Consider the following 22,010-nt stretch of genomic DNA (forward strand, 5'->3'; position numbering starts at 1 on the left):
TGGTTGTGCGCGCTGCCTGAGGGAGAGATTGAAGATTTTATCCGTCCACTTTGCTCATGTCGGGTCGACTCTGCAGATTTAAACTCAGTTTGAAAAATCTGCTCCAACCACACATATTTCTTTTACTTCTGGAAAAAAAAACTTTCCTGACAAGTGAAAGTTTGTTGTTTCCAGCCATCATCATCCATCTTGCTCACTCATGTTTGAAATGCCTGGCCTGAGTCGACCTTTCACCTCCGTGGCCGTGTCACTTCCTCTCTGTGGCGGTGTCCCTCTCCGGGGGTCAAGGCGGGTAGGCAGGTCGCGATGGTTGGCAGGTTGAGCTGTCAGTGAGGCTGAGTGTGTTCAGTTAAACCTGGGAGAAGATATGAGATCAATGTCTGAAGTTACATAAGATAATTAATCTGATCATCTTTTAATTGCTTCTGATGGAATTATTGGTAAAATCTGTGACTTTTTCTGTGCTTTTTCCATCCGTCTGCCTTCTGCATCCATCATCTTACATTGACCTCATATCAGATCAATTCTCTGATTCTCGCTGGTGTTGTTTTGCAGTTAACAGAGAATTAAAGTTGTTCCCATTGGAGATAATGTTTTTCTTCTTCGACGAACCCAAATCAACAGTGAATCTACGTTAACTCAGAAGCTTTTCCTATTGAATACACTGAGTCATAAGTCACAACCCTGCACTTGATGATGCATTGTAGTTTTAGAAACAAAAATATGTGAGTTTATTTGCAAAATAATTATAGTTTATATTTCTAAAGTAATTAATTAGATCTACTGTGCACAGAAAATCGTCACCTTATACTTTGAAAATGAAGAAATGAACCTGTGGCCTGAAACCCGATCTGCACGCTGTCTGCCAAGGTTGCAGGTTCAATCCCCCATCTGCCTCTTGTACTTAAGCAAGACTGTGAACCCCCAGTTGCTCCCAGTGGATGCTTCCAGTGCCTTACATCGCACCATCACATTGGTGTGTGAGTGTTTGTGTGAGCGCCATGTAGAATAACTCCAATCTGTCTGTTGGGTGGTCGTGACAATTGTTGATTCTGATCAATCTGTTCATGTACCTGTTTGTGTAATTCCTTCCCCGTGTCATCGTCGCACGCATCCAACCCGCCACGCACGCCACATTCATGTTACATATTCAGTTATTTGTTGGGTTAAGTCAGCAAAAGAAGTTGAAACAGATAAAGTCGGCTCTTCTTTTTATCAGTGACTCAGACAGAGTAGCTGATATCACAGACAAAAAGATGTAAAAACAGGACAGTGTCTTCTTTTCCTCAAAACAAATGATACTATCTTAAAAAATAAAAGACAGGACTGGAATTACTGTCTTTGTTCGGATATGTGAAAGCAACTCTTACCCTTTTCCTCCTTTCTTTTCTTCTGTAATCTATTATGTCTCTTCCATCCTCCCTGTCTTTCATGATGTGAAACATCTCTTTTGACACTGTGTGAATATGTCTGTTCTTGCATTTTGAAGCCAGTCTGCGTCCTGACCTCTGTGGAGGAACATCCACTCCAAATAAACCATTTCACAAACAGGGGTGGAGGAAACACTGAGGGCTGCCAGTCAGCTCATATTTTTATATAAATTAACCTGGGGGTTGAAAAGATAGCTGCTCCTCCTTGAACAAACGCCGAGGGGACCAAAGACCTGACTGAAAGTTGTTCCCAGTGTTTGCCTGGGTGGCAGCGGAATGAGCTGTTTATTCAGGCTTTGGACCGACTCGCAAATCAAAGTGTGTCAGAATGGAGAGATTAGGAAGCCAGAATAGGTCTGGGACTCTACCTGCACCCTCGCCTCTTTGTTGTCGCCCACCTGGATGAACTGTTAGCATTGTGTAACACACGCACACACACGCACATGCACACACTCAAATAGCTACACAGACAACAGAGTAACTTTCTAATAGCCTGATAACATGCAGCGGTTTTTTTATCTCCTGCTTCAGAGAATAGGCCTTGCAAAAGCTGTTTGAAGAGCGGAATTGTTGCAAGTGGGAGATTCCCATTCCGTGGACACACTGGGACGCCCAGTGTGGCCGGAGTCCTGCAGCTGCTGTCATTTGAGGACATGATCGAATCCCATTCTGAAGTCACATTGAAATTACTGGATGAATACTGGATCTTTTGGTATTTTTAAATGATAATGTAAAGATAACACATTCAAGTCAAATACCATCAAAGTATCATCTGAGAAACAATCCAGTAGCTTACTTAAGAGTAATATTAGGCCTATTTTGTCAGAAAAGGGTGAACAAATATGTTTTTTTTATTTCATGAAGAGCATCAAGGACACAAAAACAGTTTGTCAGACTTATTATTCTATACATTGTGTAGTGTGTTAATAGCCTTTTATGCAATGATTTAAACTACCATGCATGCTTTTTTCAATTCAAGTTCCTCTTTATCGAAACCTCTGCAGTCACTGAACCTGTATTTTACAGATTTGAACTAGAACTACAGAATTTGTCATTTATTTTTTGCACATTTACTTACATTCGATCTTTGTCAGTGTTGTGTTCAAATTAGCGTCACGCCTAAGACTTAGGCTGAATCCCATTTCACCCCTTAGCCCTTCCCCTTGGCCCTACCCCTCGTTTTGCGCGTTCACGTGGAGGGGTCGGAGTGTCCCAATTGTCATTATGACGGAGGGGTAGGGCCAAGAAAGAGGGCCAGTCACCCCTCCAAAGGAGATTCTCGAGAGGCACACTCCAAACGGAGGGGTATCGGCCGATGGCGAGGGGCGCTTGTTCTTTCAGCCTAGATCATGCCTGGCGGGCGGGGTTAATTCCCTTTCGCATTGACTGGAGTGATCGTTTCCACACCCGCGCATTCCAGGCGCATTCCAAACACAACAGATAGACGATTATTTTCAATAAACTGGTTTCTTCAACACGGCCCGCCTGGAATGCGCGGGTGGGAAACGAGCGCCCCCGCCAATGCGGAAGTGAACTAACCCCACGGTCCAGGCGAACAAAACAAGCGCCCCTCGCCACCGGCGCCACTGGATGACAGATTTCTCAGAAAGCCTTCCAAGATCGGCAAGATGGCGGCGTCCGCAACGAAAGACGTTCATAAATGTCAGTATTTTGTCAATTAATAAAGTTTTAAAATGTAAGAAAAACATTCTTCTTCGGCAGATAATTGTCGCATCTGCCTACGTCATCGGCAGCGGCGACTACTGATGACGTACGCGATTGTCGGAGGGGTGTCCCAATTCGGAGGGGTTGACTTTCTCCCCTACCCCTTAGCACTCCGTTTCATAGGCGGAGGGCCAAGGGGAAGGGCCAAGGGGAAGGGCTAAGGGGTGAAATGGGATTCGGCCTTAGTGTATTGACCCCATTGGTAAAGTCGTAGTTTACTGTACACACATACTGGGAGGAGCTGTTGAGCCTTGCCAAAGGGGAACCTGCCAGCAGTGGGATTTGAACCAACAAACTTCAGGTCACAGCCTTGCTCCTTTAACCCCAAAGCCATGTATTTCCTTTTTGTTAGTAGTTGTTCTCACACACACACACACGCACACACGCGCGCACGCACGCAGAATATAAGCAATGCATACGGCTTTTACAGTTCCCAGTTTAGATTACACTGACAAAAAAAAAAAAAAAAGTTTTTCCAAGAGATTTGAATCTTGTAGAAGTATTTGTGCTCAGCTCCAGATATGACGCCTGCTCATGTAGCGGTGTGCTTGTTTATCACAGAGTGGGTAACTCATGTGCTCAGCCAGGAGCTCATGTTTCACAGTCAGAGCTGGATAATGGAAGATGTTTAAAAAGCCATGTCAGACAATGCGGGATCTTAAGTCCTGGATGTCTTGCTCATCATTCATCTGATCCCATTTCCTGACTGCTGAGGATTGTGGGATCTAATTCAAACCTCTCTGCTTTTCACCTGCTTTGTGTTCCCGGTGTATTCAGCCTGTTTGGAGAAAAGAAAATGTGTGTTTTGACAACTTCACATTTCACTGGCTTCCCCGGCCGGCCCTGCCTCGCTCCTCTCCCACTCCTTGTGTTTCCCTCTGGGTGAAATCAACCCTGTCTTACTGTTAAATGAAGCTCTGCAGGAACTCGGGGGGTGGGGTGGGGGGGCGGAGGGGTGGGGCATCACCTTTCGGAAGTGAAGCTAGCTCTCTGACCCGTCGTGGTGAAAGGTCCGTAGGCTTCGCTGCATCGCTCACATAAGATGATCTTTATGGGGAAAGCAGGAGATTACAGCTGATAGGAAGCAGACTTAGCGTAAAGTCAATTGGCTCCTTTGTGGAATAATCCGCTCTTCTCATCCAAGTCATTGCGATGAGTGATCAGACCTTGAGTGAAAGGAAGGGAGTGCAGAAAGAAGAAAATGGCAGCGATGCATTAACCCAGCTCCGCTGATATGAAAGTAATATTATCAGATTTGATTTCATGTGGTTGGGCCTGACTTCTGACTTCTGCTGGGCTGAGATTTCAAGCTGCTGGAAACGTCAGATGCAGTTAAGCAGTGGAGATACACCATTCAGCAGGACTCTGGAAACTATGACACATTTTGCAATGATTGGAATGTGTCAGAGCACGTTTTCTCAAAATCTGACTCAGTAGTAGGAATTTCCAATCTGGCAACGTGAAAAATAATTACACAACTCGCTGTGAAAACTTCAGCGCCTGTTCTTTCTCTAACATGTCATCTTTCTGAAGTCATCCATCCTCCTCACTCTCATTTGTGCTCACGCTTGCCTGTTTGTGTCTTGTAGAAATGTCGCCCTGTCAGTGGGCTATGCGCTCACCAGTCGGCCTCCAGACTCGGCTCCAGGTAAGATGAATTGCCCCTCGCCGTGTTTACACGAGCAGCTGATTCACATGAGCGGCAGCAGCTCATGTGTGCGCCTTCTTTTTGTGTTTCAACACGCTGGATCTCAGGCCAAAACAAGCTGCTCTAACAGGCCTGACTGATTATAGCTTGGAAGACTCACGAGTGCCGAGCGAGCAAACTGGAGATACGTCAAGTAGAGTTTCTGCATGCGTCTTTTAAAAAAAAACAAAAAAAACATCACGTCAGCTGAAGCATTATGTCGCTGAGTAATGTGGATGACATATTTAAGAGGAAAGAAGCTGTTACATATGTCAGACGTTTCTTTGGAGGAAGCTGAAGTCAACGTTGTCTCAGTGGATTCCTCTGAAATCCCTGATGACACTGTGAAGAAGAGCTCAGAGGAACTGCTGGGCTTGTAGTTTTGTTTTGATTGAAACCAGTCTCGCTGACTTGTTTGTCATCTACAGGAGATTCAGAAGCTTTCTTTACTTGCTCATACTTTTCTTCTGTCATTGGTTGTGTGAAATACTCAGAATTTTGGGGAAGCTGTGGAAAAGTTTGCTCATGGCTCTCGGCATGATGCTACTTGAGAAGCGAAACCTAATCTGTGACTTGCTGCAGGATTTGACCTTCACCAGCAGCCACTTGGTGCCTGCATCGGTCAGGTTTTCGCCGCCGTGTCGTTGCACTGACTCGCATCTATTCACTGTAACACAGCAGGTGTGTAACTCACTCAAAAGGAAGCAGCTCAGAGTGAGATAAAGGTCAGCACATCTATTATTGACCTTGTTACTGTCATTTTCAGTATCGTAATGATATGATACCACTACTGCGTCTTCCTTTGTCTTCGAAACCTCACAAGCATGGATTCCTGTAAGCCTTTGCTTTAGGTGCTTTCTCTCCTTTACCACGCTGTGACTGATGTACTTTTCAAATTGCAATGTAAAAATTCTGTTTGCTTTTGAAGACTAAAGTACAGCTTTTGTTCATTGAATAAAATGAGTAAGGTTCATATAGATGCTTAGTTTAGACACACAAAAAAAAAAAATCAAAGGATTACAGTAAAGTATCACCGTACAGTAGGTCGGAATTAACAACGACCTTATATCTGTACTTTACATAAATAAATAACCTTCAGATGACCTTTTTGTTTTTTGTACTCAAACAGTTTTTTTTTTTGCAGGTTTTAATCTCAACAGATGATGACACATAACACAGGAAGGGAGAGATTATACACTCGTTCATTCAGATAGTTTTTTCAATACAAAGAGAAACACCAGCTGCCGTGAATGAACTCTTTATGATTCCAGTTGAGGAAACTTTTTAAAGAGCGTTTTGCTTCATTTGACATGTTTCACTTGTCTTTTTATCACCATAGTCTTTATCAGATTTTAGTTCAGGAGCCACATTTCATCTGGAGTGGGCCAGGCTGATAAAATATTGCCAGAATAACCTTGAAGTCGTTTTTTGCCAGACTCTTTCAGAGCAGAGAGCCCCAGAGTGCCAGCGATTTTAAGGATTTACACTGATTTTTAAAGACCCGCCAAATATTGTGCTCCAACACTGAACACCCCCCCCCCCCCACCCAGAAAAAAAAGAGTAGACTCTCTTCTTTCATCAGGAAAAAATACTGTTTCTACCTTTTTCCATTCTGTAGTAATTGGCAGTGGAATATAGACCAAAAAACTGAGAAAACGAGCTTTATGTAAAAATAGAAAAGTGATTCTGATGCTGATATTTTTTTGCTTCAGGGAACCTCAAGCATCTGAACAGTGGTTTCCTTCAATAAAACAAGAAAAGCAACACTGAGAAACTGATTTTGACAGTAAAACAGTCATTTATTTACACATATACGTGACAAAAATGTCGGGACTTTTTACAGTTATGTATATATGCTGTTGAAACGTGTTCGTGTGTACGCGCTTGTGTCCGCCCTTACACACATCTGATCTCTCTGAGCTGGGCTGGTGTGAAACCCGCTCTGAGCCACGCAGACTCCCACCACTGGGTTCAGATTGATTTTCACAGAGCGATCATCTCCAGTCTCTTCCTCTGTCCTCACCGGTTGAAGTACCGTGAGTCGTATTATGTTAAAGGTGCAGTAGGCAGGATTCGGCATCTCCGCCATCTTGCTTAGGGTTACCTAAGTAAGATGGCGTTTTGAAACTCAGCACAGCCAATCCTGTCCTGTTTTCTCTGACATCACGCCCTTACGCAAGTTAAGCCCCTCCCACAAGAACGTGCGGATTATAACGTGTCCACCAAAGTGTTTGGGGGTTGTTGGATTTTGTATTTGATGAGTTTGACGAGGGGGAACAAAAATACCGCCCACTTCCATTGTGTCCGTCCCGAAAACCTTCCCCGACTCACCTCTGAATAAACAACAGCTCGCCCTCACAAAAAAAGTAAGTATGCTGTTCGAAATGACTAAGGAATTGCGCTAAATGGGCCAGTTTGCCAAAATGTTGAAGTATCCCTTTAATCATCACTGTTCAGTTGTTACCTGGTTACCTTTTCTTTTGGTGATTTTATCAATATCGGTTTCATGCTCCAACAAGTCATGATATGTAATGTTACCTCTGGGTCCAGCTTGTTGCTTCATCTCTGGATGATTCACTGATCATTCTTGTACCATCTAATGTCAGATGATGAGTGTGAGAAAAATCTCTTGAATCTCTAGGAATGAATAAAAAAAGATAAATGGTTCCAGTTGCTGCAGGGTATCTGTCTAGCTGTGAGTCCATGCATACATCCAAATGAAGCTCTTCCAGTAGGCGTGGCCTCTGCTGCTGTAACCCATCTGTTTCAAAGTTAAACATGTACAATATTGTTATTGTCTGCATACCTTTACCTGCATACCTCTTCTGTTGGGTCTTGCCATCGACCCAATTAACTCTGGCATCAATAAGACGTCTTTCCCTGGAAAACCGTTGCTCATTGTCATCATCTTCCGGTAAACGCTGAAGATGTACCGAAGATGTAAATTCCCACTTGATCAGTAGGTCTTAAAAAATTCAAACTAGCAATCGTTGCACTTTCAAACTATTTTTAAATCATCTTTCATCCACGTTCAGGGGCAAAGTTTGAACTTCAAAAACATAAATGAATGTATGGTGTTACTGGCCACTATCGACATATTCAACATGTCATTAGACAGATATTTGCCGGCGGCTATAGGAGTGATACATCTCTTCTCTGACATGCATATCATGCCCTGTACTGACATGCGTTGTCTGTGTCGGGATCAAATTAATCATTCCGTGTTGAGTCGCCAGCAAACTGGGTATTAAAAAAACTCTATATTACAGTAGAGCTGCACATACATCCTGCAACAACCACAGCTGTTACAGATGTGGTCTTGAAACTTATTTTTTGCTATTTCAATTTGTTTGCATTACATCCATGATATTATTTTTTTTTGTTCACCTAATAACTCTAGGCTGGTATAGTGTGTGTTTCATCACATCACCAAGTTATTGTAATTGTCCGTCCCTGTTGCGTTGCTCTGGGTTTGGTAACAGCTCACCTTATGTTTAATATCTGTACACAGATCATGCTCAGTCAGCCGCATTAAGGAGGATCCTCTGCGGTGGTGCTATCTTGGGTCAGGTGGCCGCTCTGAGGATGACTTAACACTTTTGACACATGCTTTACTGTCCAGCGACAGCAGCAGAACACTTGTGTTCACAAATTCTGCCTCTTCGGATTAACACCATGCAGCTGCTCCACTCCTAAAAGCCATGCTGTGACTATTAGGACAGATGTGGACTTTTTTTTTTTTCTTTTCTTTCTTTTTACTCCAAGTTCCTCTGATTTTCATACCAACTAAATTCCCCAAAACAGAGTCATTGTTTTTCAAAAGAACTCAAAATGCGCTGGATTTTTGTGCAGAAGCATATGATCATTGCTGACATTATTCTCCTCGTTATTGACGTCATGCCTGCAGATGTGTGACAGTAGGTCCACATTGAGTTCTCCCAGCGTGATTTCAAAGAGCTTGGAAAAATAAGTTTCCAATGGGGAAATCCACCTTGTTTTTCTTACAAGGCTTTGAATAGACATTGAACTCATGATTCTGCTGCAGTCTGGCTTATCCTTGATTTTGCACGTCAGAAGACAGAAAAAGTCCTCAGTCATAGACTGCTACACAATGTCCAGCCAGCTGCTGCATTTCGTCGTTTCATGTGAAGTTCTGGTCTCCTGTTAACCCTCATGAGAACACCGGTTTACCCAGATGAGAGCCGTCAGCCTCCATGTTTGTAGTTCACCTCGACGTTCTGCGACGCGCTGTGCTGCAGATTGCACCACGGTGTTCCCAGATGAACCCATCAGACTTTATTTCCAGCAGATGAACCCAAACAGACCTGTCTGGAAAACCTGCGTTACAACATTTTGACTCCCGGCGTCTTCAGCTGAATGAACCCAGTCAATCTTTTGACTTATTCACACACCGAGTTGAGTTCAGCTGTTGTGTCACAGCAGTACGAGTACAGGCTCACGTCTTTTTACTGAAAAACTAAATTTGATGAACTACAGTTCATTTTAATGGTCCAGTTTGTGACTGGAATCAAGTTGTTTGCACAACTATTTTCAGGCAGCAACCCTTTAACCTCTCTGAACAACGCTCAGCATATTCTCATTGTGTCAATTTCTGTCAATCTGAGGAGGAAACTATATAATCAATCTAATTTCTGCCTTTTTTTTGGGGGGGGGGGGGGGTGTTGTGTTTTCTAATCTTTTGTCTGATATCAAGAGTTCGTCAACTTTCTGAGGCCTGTTTTCATGTTCAAGGATCTTACAGTGTCACTATAAATACCGTGTCCTTGGATATTGTTGAACTACATTTCATATGAATTCATGCCACCAATTTTACATTTTGGCTCTGCACAACATTGATTATTCTATTTTAAAAAAAATGGTTGCTTCAGGTTTTATAAAAGAGAGTTGAAAATGTTTGACATTTTGCACAGTAGAGTTGAACACATTCAAGAATTTCTCCCTGGGATTAAAAAAAAAAACATTCTATTCCATTATATCCTATAAATTGTTGTCTTTTTAACCCTCATTTTTAGCTTGATTTCAGTTCATGCATATTTTCCTTTGTGTTTACTGTGGTGTGCATCCAGGAAGTTTATTAGTTCTCTTAGTTGTTTTCGTGTAAATGAAAGTTTCTGCTAACTGAGTCCAGTTTGGGAAATGTAAATGTTGGCAATTATTCTCCGGCTATCATTAAAGCTTTACAGTGTCTCTGTGGTTCCGTTTATTTTGGGCTGACTGGTTCGGCATCAGCGGGCCGACTGGGTCGCCTCGTTAACATTTGCTTTTCTGTTTCTATTTACTCTGACTTTGATGGTATAATTCAGCCAAACAAGCTGTTATTATTCATTTAACATGAGTATAAACTCCCCGTGTGTTGTGTGTTTGTTTTCTTGAGTGAAACCACACCCTGACACATTCAGACACGAGCGTGTGTGTAACGGATCTAAAGGCGTGCCACTTCGTACCGCAAGAAAGCTTTCTTTGCTGTGGAACCCTTGAACTACTGATTTGACCCGTCACGTAAGTGATAGACGGCGATTTCCGGACTGAAGTCACTGGGAGAAGTCAACCTCAGTCTATTTCTTTTTTTTTTTTTTTTTTTTTTTTTTCAGTAGGATAATCAGCAAATGCAGCCATGACAGAATGGAAGAAACCAAAAATAAAAATGTGTTGTGGTTGTAATTCAGGGTTTTGCTGTAGCAACAATATGGCTATTCCTGTACGCTTCCTGCCACTAGAGGGAACTCTGTAATACGCATAAAGTTAAGTTTGTGAATTCAGTCAAACATCGATGCAGCTTTCGATTTATAAAACGATCTGTGGAGATCAAACCGCAGTCCTGAGAGGAAGAGGCTGCAGCGCGGCCTGTTTACTGGTGCTACAGCGGATCTCTAAGGCCACAAAAATAGCTCTTGTGTGGGCCCTTTCAAAGTTTTAGAATAATAACCCTCGTCACCCAAAAGGGAAAAGGCAAGGTCTGTCCTTCCCAGAGATTATGGTGGGAAGAATCGATGACTTCCTCCATCATTTTTCCCTCGAGGGACGTGGAGCAGTCTCACTGGTATTAATAGTAGTCCTCTGATAAGCCGGCCAGTGCTCTGCATTATGGTGTCACAGGCTTTCGTCTGCTTGTCATGTGAGAACCTCTTGTTGCAGTATCAAAGAGCCCTTATAGAATATACATTTCCTTGGCTTCCTGTTTTTGTTCGGCTGCCTGCATAAATGTACATCACAACCTTTTTACAGTACAATTGGAGGACACTTGAGTGTCCCTTCAGCGGACACTTGACACTGCGCGTCTGACAGGTCCCTCTTCAGCTCGCTCTTCGGGCTGAGATGCTGCCTGCTGCCCCTGAGCTGTGTTACTTGGAGACTAGTGTTGTAAAACACTGAGAGCAAAGGTGATATGTCTTTCTCATTGAGAAGGCTGTTAATCTGAATTGCAGGTTGTATGCATTGCCTGAGGGCCAGGACCAGCCATTCACCCTGACACACTGGCCACAAAAGGCGCTATAAATGCTGCTTTTCAATTATCTTATTGTTTCTGAAGGCACAGGAAACATCATGTAGCACTTCAGCGTATTGTCAAAGGAAAAAAGGGAGAGGTCGTTTAAAAAAAGCTGAGTCGTTTAAAAGCACATACATGGACGTGAGTGCATTTAGAAACAATAGCTTGGTTACATTTGAGAAGTGATTTGTGCCTACTGATTTATTGATTCAGTTTGTTTGTTGTTTGAATTCTGAAAGAGGTTTTTTTTTTTTTTTTCATTCTCAGCTTGTTTGATAGCCTAAATGCCCCAAATAGGCTCTCGGAAAGCAGAGCATGGGAAAAATAGCTGCAGTGGTGGAAACGGCTGGGAAAAGGCATAGTTCTCATTGGTGGCAGTGCAGGGGATTGTGGGACGCGAGTGAGCTGAGACAGACTGTTTTACTGCGTCTGAGAAAGAGAAACATGGACGCACACGTGCCCAAAAAAACAAGAGTAACACTGCAAGCTGAGCACAAGTCACTGAAGGAGATACTCTGCTGGCGCCACTTCAGTCAGAGATGGGAGGATCAGAACCGGACGGCCGGCGGCGGTGACAGTGGCGGCACGTGCTGCAGTGCAGGCTGGGTAGCTCCTCTTGTTTCCCAGTTGTCTGCCAGTGGGCTGATTTAAAATCCCCTGACGTCAGCACAAACACTGGTGGCCCGCATACCGACATACCAGGTTGATGGGTGCCAGCCCATTACCCAGGCTCAAGCGGTGGAGCCCACCCAGGGCTGCCGACCCTCCCATGCCCACCTTCTGCCTTCCTGCCCAGCCCTGGCTCTGGATCAGAGACGGGCCGCACGTCGGGGGACAGGGCTAATGACGGCTGCAGCCAGGCCATCCCTTTCAAGCCTCAGCCCAAGAGTACAATTTTGGCTAATGCTATTTCCTGCAGATAAGATGCAAACAAGCTCCTTTTACTTCTTTTTCCTCATCAGAGGCTTGGGAGGTGAAGGGAGGGTGAGTGGTGGCAAAATACATGATTGCATCCTTGCTGCGTTTCATCATCAGCTGGTTGGGTGCGTCTGTTCGAGCCGCCAGGCCTGCTGTCACATTGCATCGATTTAACTTATCAGAGAAGTAATATAGTGGGATCAGTGGAATGACATGAAGATTGGCTCCTTTCAGAGCGCAGAACTCCACCGAGTTATCCGTATGAAAGCATTTCGCAGTCCCTAAGTGGCTTCATCAAGGTTGTGTAATGTGATTACTTTACTCACCCAAGACCTTCCAAATTGTTTCCAGCTTAAAGCAAGATGGTTGGAGATATTCAATCTGCATGCAACCATTTCCAGCAGTATGGCTGTACATTGTCTTTTTTTCTGTACTCTAATTTCTTCATGGTAAAACAGCAAAGAAATCATTCATATGAAGCATCTTTACTGTAAAATGCTTGTTTGAACAGCTCCTTCGTTACATTCTTCAGTGCATTCAAAAGCAACTGTGTCAAATTTTGCATTTCCTACAGCCTCCATGGACTTCAGCTACGTTAAAGCTGCAAGATGCAACGTCTAACCCTGCTAGCATTGGAGAAAAGGGCAGAGTATCCCCTGATCTATAAAACAGGCGTTTTGGACAGAAGCAAGCGCAGGAAGACATGTCCCTGAAGGCCCTGCTGACCTGCAGGATTGAACTTGCGACAATGCGGACAACTGCAGCACCATGTTGTAGCATCACAAAAACCAATATCTACACCAAGAAATCAGGCAGTGACAAATTAACAAGAATTATCCAGGTGGAACAGAGCAGTCAAATTGGAGACTGAGGGCAACATAAAGGATGAAACAACCAATGGGAGGCATAAACCCAGAAATAAATGCGATCTAAAAGCTTTTGTGTTGCTCACAGATGGACTGATTGAACATGTCATGATTAATAGATCACAGTTTTCATCAAATGTGTTCTCCAGCATGTTAGCCCTGAGTAAGCTCAGCTTATTGGAATAGAATAGAATAGAATAGAATAGAATAGACTTTTATTAATCTCACAGTGGAGAAATTTACAGGTGCGAGAGGCTCATAGAACACACAGGGGAGTGCAAATAAAGAACAAGTAATAGTGCAAATGGTCAAAAGGGTGATAATAATATAACAGGAACCATAATATATACAAATATGTACAATTAATTACAATTAAAGTGAAAGATTGAAGACTTCCTTCAACAGGCTTAATAAATATAAAACCATTGATAAAATCCTCATAAAAGAGCCTCCATGTGATCTGTCCTTATCCTCAAGTGTGTGTGAAAGTGTGTTTATGTGACGGCGGGTCCTCATGGCGAACGATGCTATCTTTCTGCCTGTCTCTGTCCGTCTTGCTCGCTCCGTCTGAGGAGAACAGAGTCGTCGGGAGATGCGTGGTCGCCGGCGGAGTCTGAGGAGAGCACACACATTGTCCACGTGTCCCTTCTGATCCCAATCATTCATAAATTCAGCCGGGGAGATTTGGATCCACCCTCCACCCTGCAGTGTTTCTTATCTCTGCCCCCCTCCCTCTCCTCCTCCTCCTGCTTCCCCTTCTTCCCCCATTAAGAAGGAATGACACAGTACACAGATACAACAACGGATTCACATGCCTGAAGGTGATGACAGCTGTTTGCATCATTTCTGGGACCATTCCTCCTTTTTAACTGTATTTTTATTTAGATTTTAGATCACAAAAAGCAACCGTCCAGCTTCAATTTGTAAATTTCTCTTCCTCTTCTTTCTCTCTACAGAAACTCCAGTTTCTCACCATTTTCCCTGTCCCTCGGCCAGAAAGAAGCAGTGAAATTTCCCCTCAGTCATTTAGCCTAGATTCAACACTGCAGGCAGGCAGGCAGGCCTGCGAGCAGGCAGCGTTGAGACTGTAACTTACCAGAATGTAAATAGAGCAGTGTTTTTCACATTACTTCACCACTTATTTTTAGTAGCTGAACAGCAGAAGGGTGTGCCTTTTCAAACCTCGACTGTAAGTCTTATCAGCTGAATACACAGAAAATGAGGGGAGAAATTATAAAGCAAACAAAACAATAATGACTCAATAGAGGAAGTGATGTGTTGATTTATGGCTTAAGTTTTAACTGTAACTGGCAGACAATGGTGGAGCAGCTTTTTTAAACATGGGGAAAGAATGTAGCCTCGCTGGCTCTGTTTTTCTCTTCCTCCACACTAACCCAAGATGTCATCGATGTTCATTTGAGCTCAGAAGCTAAAAGTGCAGCGTTTGGGATTGTTCCTGTGTCAGACTAGATTCAAGCGTTGCGTCTGCAAATGACATTTTTGCGTGATGACCTTTCCTGACAGAGCAACCACCTCGTGAAGTAAGACATAGAAAATGACATTATCAACAAAAACAAGAGCAGTCTGACTTAATGTTTGCTATCGATTTGAAATGGTTATCCCCAGCTTTTAATGAAGCCCCTGCCATAATTTGGCAATTGTGAATAATTTCAGTTTAGCCCTTTCAAAAGTCACAATACACATTTATTCATCATTTTCAACTGAAATGTTCTTTTTCTTTAAAACCCTGTGTCATGTTAGTACATCAAGAACACAAAATCCAGTACCTGGAATAATCACAGGCCTGTATGGATACATTTTCTTTGCCAGGTGTTATTGGCAGCCATTTGTCACACTTTTGGAAATGGAAAAAGCACATGCATGTGGTTTGCCTGCTTCGGAGTAAAAGCTATTAGCAGCCTGCAACACAGTTTGTGGCGTCCTTTAAAACAGAGCTGTCCTATTTTGCATTGAGTCAGCATAAAATAACTTGAGCGGCATCAAAAATGTAACTTTGGGCTCTGTCCAGTGAAAGCTTTAGTGATCAGCAACAAACGCCATCCATCCAACACTTGGATTTCCTCACTCTGACACACCTCTGAAAGGTAGATGACGCCAATACTTTGTTTACACTCGTAGGGTTTTTTAATGGTCTCCCACTAACACATGCACTTTACAAGAAAGGTCAAAACACAAGATGAGTCACAGATCCGTTTGGGAGTTAGCCTGAGGACGCCTCAACAGTTTTTTTTTTCCCCCTGTGTGGCTGCCAGCCATTTCTTGATTACTGGTCCACATCCAGCCGTTTACCTTCCCAACAAACCATTAACGCCATCACCTGTGGCTGAGGGAAAACAGCGAATGTTGTGGATAGTAGTTGCTTCTCCCCCGCTCTGCATTGTTGTTTCCCTCCCAGCGACCGTCCGCTCGCGCATGGAAATGTCTTTTTCCAACTCATTCTCCAGCGCACTTAAATCCTCTCATGTGCTCCAGCAGCAAAGCCAAGAGCAAGAAGAGATTAGTTGCTGGCAATTCTTCACACTTCTCTAGCATTTGTTGTTCTCTGCCACCTCTTTTGCACTTTTTTTTTATTGCAGAAATCGTGCACATGTGGCCTTGGAAGTACGACCATTAAACGAATTCTGCCAGGTGATGCTAACGCGTTGCACAGTAGAGCTACTGTTTTCTTACCGAGCACAGGTCACAGAACTTTTCCCCACAGAAAATTGGGTGAGTGTATGTCGGTTTCATGTGTGTGCTGGTATATACGAGGGGGTACCCAAAAAAAACAGGAATTTGGTCAGAAAACAATAATAATAACGAGTTCCGACTTCTGGCCGTCAGATGTGCTGCAGGTAAGCCTCATGCACATCTGTGAGAAATTTGAGCTCCGAGAGTGACACTGACGCCTGTCAGGCGCTATTTATAGCAACAGAGTGCAGAGGTGGTCTGCGATTTTTTCCAAAATGGCGACATTGACTGGGAAGCCAGAGCAGCGCGTAAACATTAAATTCTGCTTTTTGCTGGGAAAAAACAACAGCAGAAACACTCACCTTGTTGCAGCAAGCCTAGAAGGATGATGCTCTGGCGAAGAATCAGGTCCATGAGTGGTTCGGGTGGTTTAAAAAGGGCCAGATGTCGGCGCGTCAGGTCCGCTCAGCCTGCTGAGCTGCTTTTCCGCTGTCCAGGGTATCGTCCACAGCAAGTTTGTCCCTCCAGGTCAGACTGTAAATCAGGACTACTACATGGACGTCCTCAGACGACTCCGTGAGGATGTGAGGAGGAAGCGGCCCGCGGAGTGGAGCCGGTTGATCCACCACGACAGTGCGCCAGCGGACACGGCGCTGCGCCTCACGCAGTTTCTGGCGAAGAATGAGATGAATCTCCTCTCCAATCCGCCTTATTCGCCAGATGAAGCCTCCAGTGACTTTTTCTTGTTCCCCAAGTTGAAGAAAGAGCTGAAGGGACAGCGGTTTGCAGATGTGGAGGAGGTGACAGAAAAATCGCAGCCGGCAAAAAAATGGCACTTTTACGCGCGGGTCTGACGACGCATTGGTGAAGTGGGAGACACGGCTGGAGCGCTGCATTAATGCGGATGGGGATTATTTTGAAGGCGACGGTGGTGTTTTATTTTGAAATGTCATAAATAAAAAGTTATAATCAAATTCCGGTTTTTTTTTGGGTACACCCTCGTATGTGTCTGTGGAGGTGCTAAACCCATCATGTTCGGCACAGTCACTGAACATGATGACTCAGTTGAATTTCCACTGAGGTAAGCTGTCACTCTCTGATGAGCAGTGAACTCAGAAGCACTGAGTCACACTACACACACACACACACACACACACACACACACACACACAGAGAGAGAGAGAGAGACACAAGCCATCTAATGTCCCCAGCGGGCTCATTGGCCAGCTGGAATTATATGCTGAATGTTATGAATTGAGCCATCAATAAATACAACAGAACACACAGCTCTCTTTCCCCCTCTGTGATGATCTTGGTGCGTAGCCATAGATACACACACACACTTGTGCTTGGCCTTGTCCCTGTCTAAACAGCCCTTCTATAGTGAGAGGCTCCAATGGAGTGGATCAGCTCCAGCTAAGACACCCTTTCACACTTCCTCCCTCCCTGTCTGAAAAAAACCCTCCCTCCTGTGTGACCACGGGGCCTTCCTTCCTTCCTTCTGACACAGAGGCCTGGGGGAGTCACGGGGGAGTCAGGATGGCCGGATGTGTCCTGATCAGACGCACAGACAGACAGACAGACTGTCAGACTGACAAGGAACAGACGCGCAGACAGGAGGATACTGCCGCTACTGTGGACCTTGGGCTTGGTTTTCTTCCCATCCGGACCTGCATGGAGAATGACTTCATTCCTGTTTTGATAGGACAGCAGGAAGATGGAGGGAGACGGAGGGCAGCGGGGCGTGTGGGTGACAGCGTGACGGAGTGTGTGTGTGCGTGTGTGTATGGACACACAAAAGGGAACATCAGCGTTGAGCGGAGAGCCCAGAATTGTACACGGTTATTAAGACGAGAGTTCGATTGGCCTTGCAAGATGGCTTTTCTCTCCATCACTCTTAAATGGAGCGTAGTGTTAGCAAGCGCAGGGTTAGCAGGTGCATGGCCTGCACCCCACACAGGAAGAGCCCCAGTTACACAAAGCAACCTCATATCTTAGTGTACAGCAGCGGTCTACGTATTTGTATAGCAAGACCCACAGGATCTCTGCAGTCTCACAGCACTTCTCGACGCAGTTTATCTCCTTTGCGAGACAACCATTTCCTCTACCATTGTCTGGAGGAAGAAAAGAAAAGACTGCAAATGGGAGGAGAAGGAGAAGAAATAAAGGCATTAAAGAAATATAGAGAGACAGGAGGAATAATGTTAATAGCGATCTCTCTTTTGTGGAGGGCTTTTTTTTTTTCGTGTTTCTTGGAAAAGGTTTTACAGTAAGTGGCAGCTGTGCCCTGCTGCTGCTGCTGTACAGTGTACTTCAGGGAAGTCAACCCCGCTGCACTCCATCCATCCCACCCATTGAACTGCCAGCTCTGGTAATCAATTCTGAGCCTTGTGCTGTCACTGCGGGCCTCTGCACCCAGCAGCTGGCCACAGGAAGACAAGCGCCCTTCCACAGTCCGTCCAAAGATCAGCTGCAGCCAGCTGTCTAGCAGCAGCCCCACTATTCAGAGCCCTGCTGCTGCTGCTGTTGCTGCCGCTGCTGCCGCTGCTGCTGCTGCCGCTGCTGCTGCTGCTGCCGCTGCTGCTGCTGCTGCCGCTGCTGCTGCTGAGGGAGCCCTCTTTCACCGGCCTCCGCTGACTGGAGTCCCCTTCACCATACTTTCTTTTTTACTTCTTCCTTCCTAAATTTTCAACTGTACAGACACATCCGCCCCTTGAGCTGCACAGCAGGCCTCATATGTCTGTCTGGGCTCGCTTTCTGTCATTCTCTTTCTTTATTCCCAGGTCAAATTGTCCATCTGTCTCTGCATTTACCGACTTTTAGTCCAGTATTTTCATCTTGCTTTCTCTCTCCCGGCCATTCTCCTCCTGTCTTCCATGCTGGGTCTTTAGATTAACTTTCCTTCTTCTTTTTTTTTGCCGTTGTAGCTTTTCTTTCTATTACCTCCATCCATGTCCCTTCTGTCTCTGTTCTGTGGTACCCATTCCTCTTTTCCCTCTTTGTTGGTTGCCATGTCTCAGTTTCTCCACTCCTTTCTCTGCAGCTCTGTCCCTTTTTTTTTTTTTTTTTGCTACTCGCTCTTATTTCCGCACAATTTCCATCTCATTCTTTGTCACTCTGCTGCAATCTAAACTATGCCCCCTTTTTCCAAATGTCACAATACTGTATCTTTTCTTCCCCTTTTCTTTAGAGTAACTTCTTTTTCTGTCCCCCTTTCTGCTGTATTTTTTTCACAGGTGTCTGTAAGGCGGGGATTTACATTTTCTCAGGACAGGCAGCCCGTGGAGAGAGGCCTGCTGGCAGATCAAAGGCTCCGGCTGTAAAACGATCTGAAAGAGTCCGGCATTAGCATCCATCAGGGTACCTTGAAAGCTCCCTGATCAGCCGAGAGGGAAGCTGAGGGCCCCCCAAAGTGAAAGCACAGTCTGGAGAGGGTTGATGGAGGGGTGGAGGGAGAGCAGAATGAGGGTGGAGAGAGAGAGAGAGAGAGAGAGAGAGAGAGAGAGAGAGTACAGAAAGAACGCGGAGGAAGGGAGTTTAAGGGGAGGAAAATTCTCATAACAAGCCATGAATATTATGATTTCTCTATTGGAATCATCCGCCATCTCATCCTTTAGCTCTACATCTGTCTTCCTGTATCTTTCTAACCTTCTCATCGTAGGCTGGAAGCATCCCCGTCTGTGAATCCATCTTCATGAAGCTCCCCCAAACCCATTTCTGCTCCTCCACCCTGGATGCAACACATAGGACAGAAAGTATGTTGCGGGATGAAGGGAGGAAGGGAGAAAAGTAGGGATGGATAGTGTGTGGGAGGTTAATGATCGTCGATATGTTTCTCATGGATCTCCACAGAAGTCGTTAGAAGTCTCAACACTGCAGAGCGCCTTCCTTCATTTATGCAATAAATCATTGAAATAGAAACATGCAGAGCTCATACCAGCCTGCAAGGCCAGGTGTTGTTGAGTGATTTTTTATTTGTTTTTGGGAGTTGCTGTCCACTCATCATCATAAATATGAAGCAAGTCTGCTTCATCTGGGCTGATGCCACTTAATCACCAGGAAACACCACAGGAATAGACACTGATCATCTCCTCCTCTCCTGGCTGCCTGTCAGCAACATCGTGTCAACACAAATACCGAAGCTGCAGTTTTTCAATGTCACTTTCAAAGATTTCAAAATGACACTAAATCCATGTTTGATGTTGAACATACTGGTTCAAATCCCAATGCCGCAGGGTCGCCACCTTGCCTCTGAGCAAGCAGTGTAACCCTCACGTCAGGAAGAGCGTCCGGCGTTAAACCTTAGGCTTGAAAAGCACAGCCAAAGGCAGAAAGTAACTCACAGCTGATCTCAGGGTTCATATACCAGGTGGAAGCAGGAAGCAGCCATTCATGGTAGTGTGACCAGCAGGGTTTCAACTGTCCTGCTTAGATGTTTGAGTCAAATCATCTCCAAGCCAGCAGGTGTTTAGAGCTTCTAAACCAAGAGCCTTTGTTCCGTAATGCCTCCCAGAATTGCTCCAAAATGAGAACGTACAGTAACCTGCTTTCATGTGTGAGAAATGAATTGTTACCTGAATGTACCTTGAATGTAGACACAGTAATTCCAGATGCAATGCTAAAATGTCACGTGTGTTATGTGTGCATCGTGTTCAGGGTGCACCATGGAAAGACAAGCTTGGAAAGGAGCAGTTTTCTCCTGGAGAACATTGAATCTGGCACCCAGGCTGATGCTACTGTGGCTCATATCATCTTTCCTGGTGGCAGCGCCTCTTTCGGGTGGATCATGTGTCCTGCCAAGCTCCACAACATTTACAGGAATGATTTGAGGGAAATGAGAAGTTCAAAGGGTCCACTAAGGCTTTGGAATTCCCCAGATCTTTATCTAATTGAGCATTTGTGGGATGTGCTGGAGAAACTAATTATTAAACACCCGACCTCTTGTCTTAGTAAGCATTTGATACTGCTTGGCGCCGTGATTTGAACCGTGCTCGGTCTCAGCAGCAACACACTGATAGGACTCAATAAAAGTCCTTAACTTTCTTTTTCATTCACTTATTTTCCGGCACCATCATTGTAACTCAAATTCAAGTTTGGAAGAAAGAAATAATATCAGAGAGACTCGTAGCAGACGTCATTGTGAGATATTAAATAAGATATTTCCTGGAAAATGGCATGAGTCCTCTCTTCAGTAACCGTGAAAATGCACGCGTCATTATACTTCTTCAGAGCAGTTTAAAATAAACATATGAAGATATTTTAAGCTTCCCCAGAAATCCATGTTGATTAACTCGTCAAGTCTTGATTCACGTTGGACACCAATGGTTCATGTCTACGGTGGAAAAGTTTTCCTCTCATGATGAAAGCTGGAAAATAACATCATTCCTGTCCTGGATTTCATGTCTTGTTGAAGAACTGTGCTCTTATTACCTCCGCCAGGAGGTTATGTAATCACGTCGGTTTGTTGGTTGGTTTGTTGGTTGGTTGGTTTGTTAGCAAGATCACGGAAAAAGTAATGGACGGATTGCAATGAAACTTTGTGGAAAGGTGGGTCTTGGGCTAACTTAGAATCCGTTAAATTTTGGTGATGATCCGGATCTCTGTCTGGATCCAGGAATTTTTTAAAGGATTCTTTATCATTGAGAGATAGGGCAGTGTTTGACATAGTTGGGCAGGCCCGCCGACGGGGGTGGGGGACAAAACGCCTGGTTCACACAGGATGCGCTGCGCGCAGCGGCAGACGCGCCGAGCACCAAGTTTCAGATCGGCGCCTCTGTTAACCTATCTGACTGTTCATACAGGAGGCGCGGGCGACCACCGCGCATGTAGTGGTTGGCGCCGTGGATCGCGGACGCTCCACTCCTCTCTATTTTCTCCACGAGCCGCACGCGCCGTGGAGCGCCAGTTTTTACAACTGGCTGGATAGAGCAGATCGCACCAGACAGGAAGTCGGGAAAGGACAATACGAGAGAATCCAGTCAATTTTCAAATTAAAATGAAGCAAAATAACATAAAATATGTTGCTTATCGGTTTTCCTTTTCAGATAAACACACACACACACACACACACACAGGGAGAGAGGGCGAGAAAGAGAGGCACCGCACGCCGCAGCGCTCCGCTCCAATCACACCCCCGATCACAATGTTATTTTATTATATATGGTGTTCTTATTGTTGTTGGTGAC

At 44.7% G+C, this 22,010-nt stretch overlaps 1 protein-coding gene across 2 annotated transcripts in view; it reads left to right on the forward strand.

Moving 5' to 3' along the window:
* ccnd2a (cyclin D2, a) overlaps window positions 1–22,010 on the forward strand; it is a 157,838-nt gene that overhangs the window by 84,888 nt on the left and 50,940 nt on the right. The window contains exon 3 of one of the 2 annotated variants that reach the window (XM_030097117.1): window positions 4,745–4,803. In XM_030097117.1, coding sequence (XP_029952977.1) covers window positions 4,747–4,803 — 57 coding nt within the window. In that variant the 5' untranslated portion in view covers window positions 4,745–4,746. Of the gene's footprint in view, window positions 1–4,139; window positions 4,804–22,010 lie in introns of those variants that run through there. The other variant, XM_030097118.1, reaches the window with a different exon arrangement.

The sequence above is a fragment of the Salarias fasciatus genome, chromosome 7, assembly GCF_902148845.1.
Source record: "Salarias fasciatus chromosome 7, fSalaFa1.1, whole genome shotgun sequence".
Classification (NCBI taxonomy): domain Eukaryota; kingdom Metazoa; phylum Chordata; class Actinopteri; order Blenniiformes; family Blenniidae; genus Salarias; species Salarias fasciatus.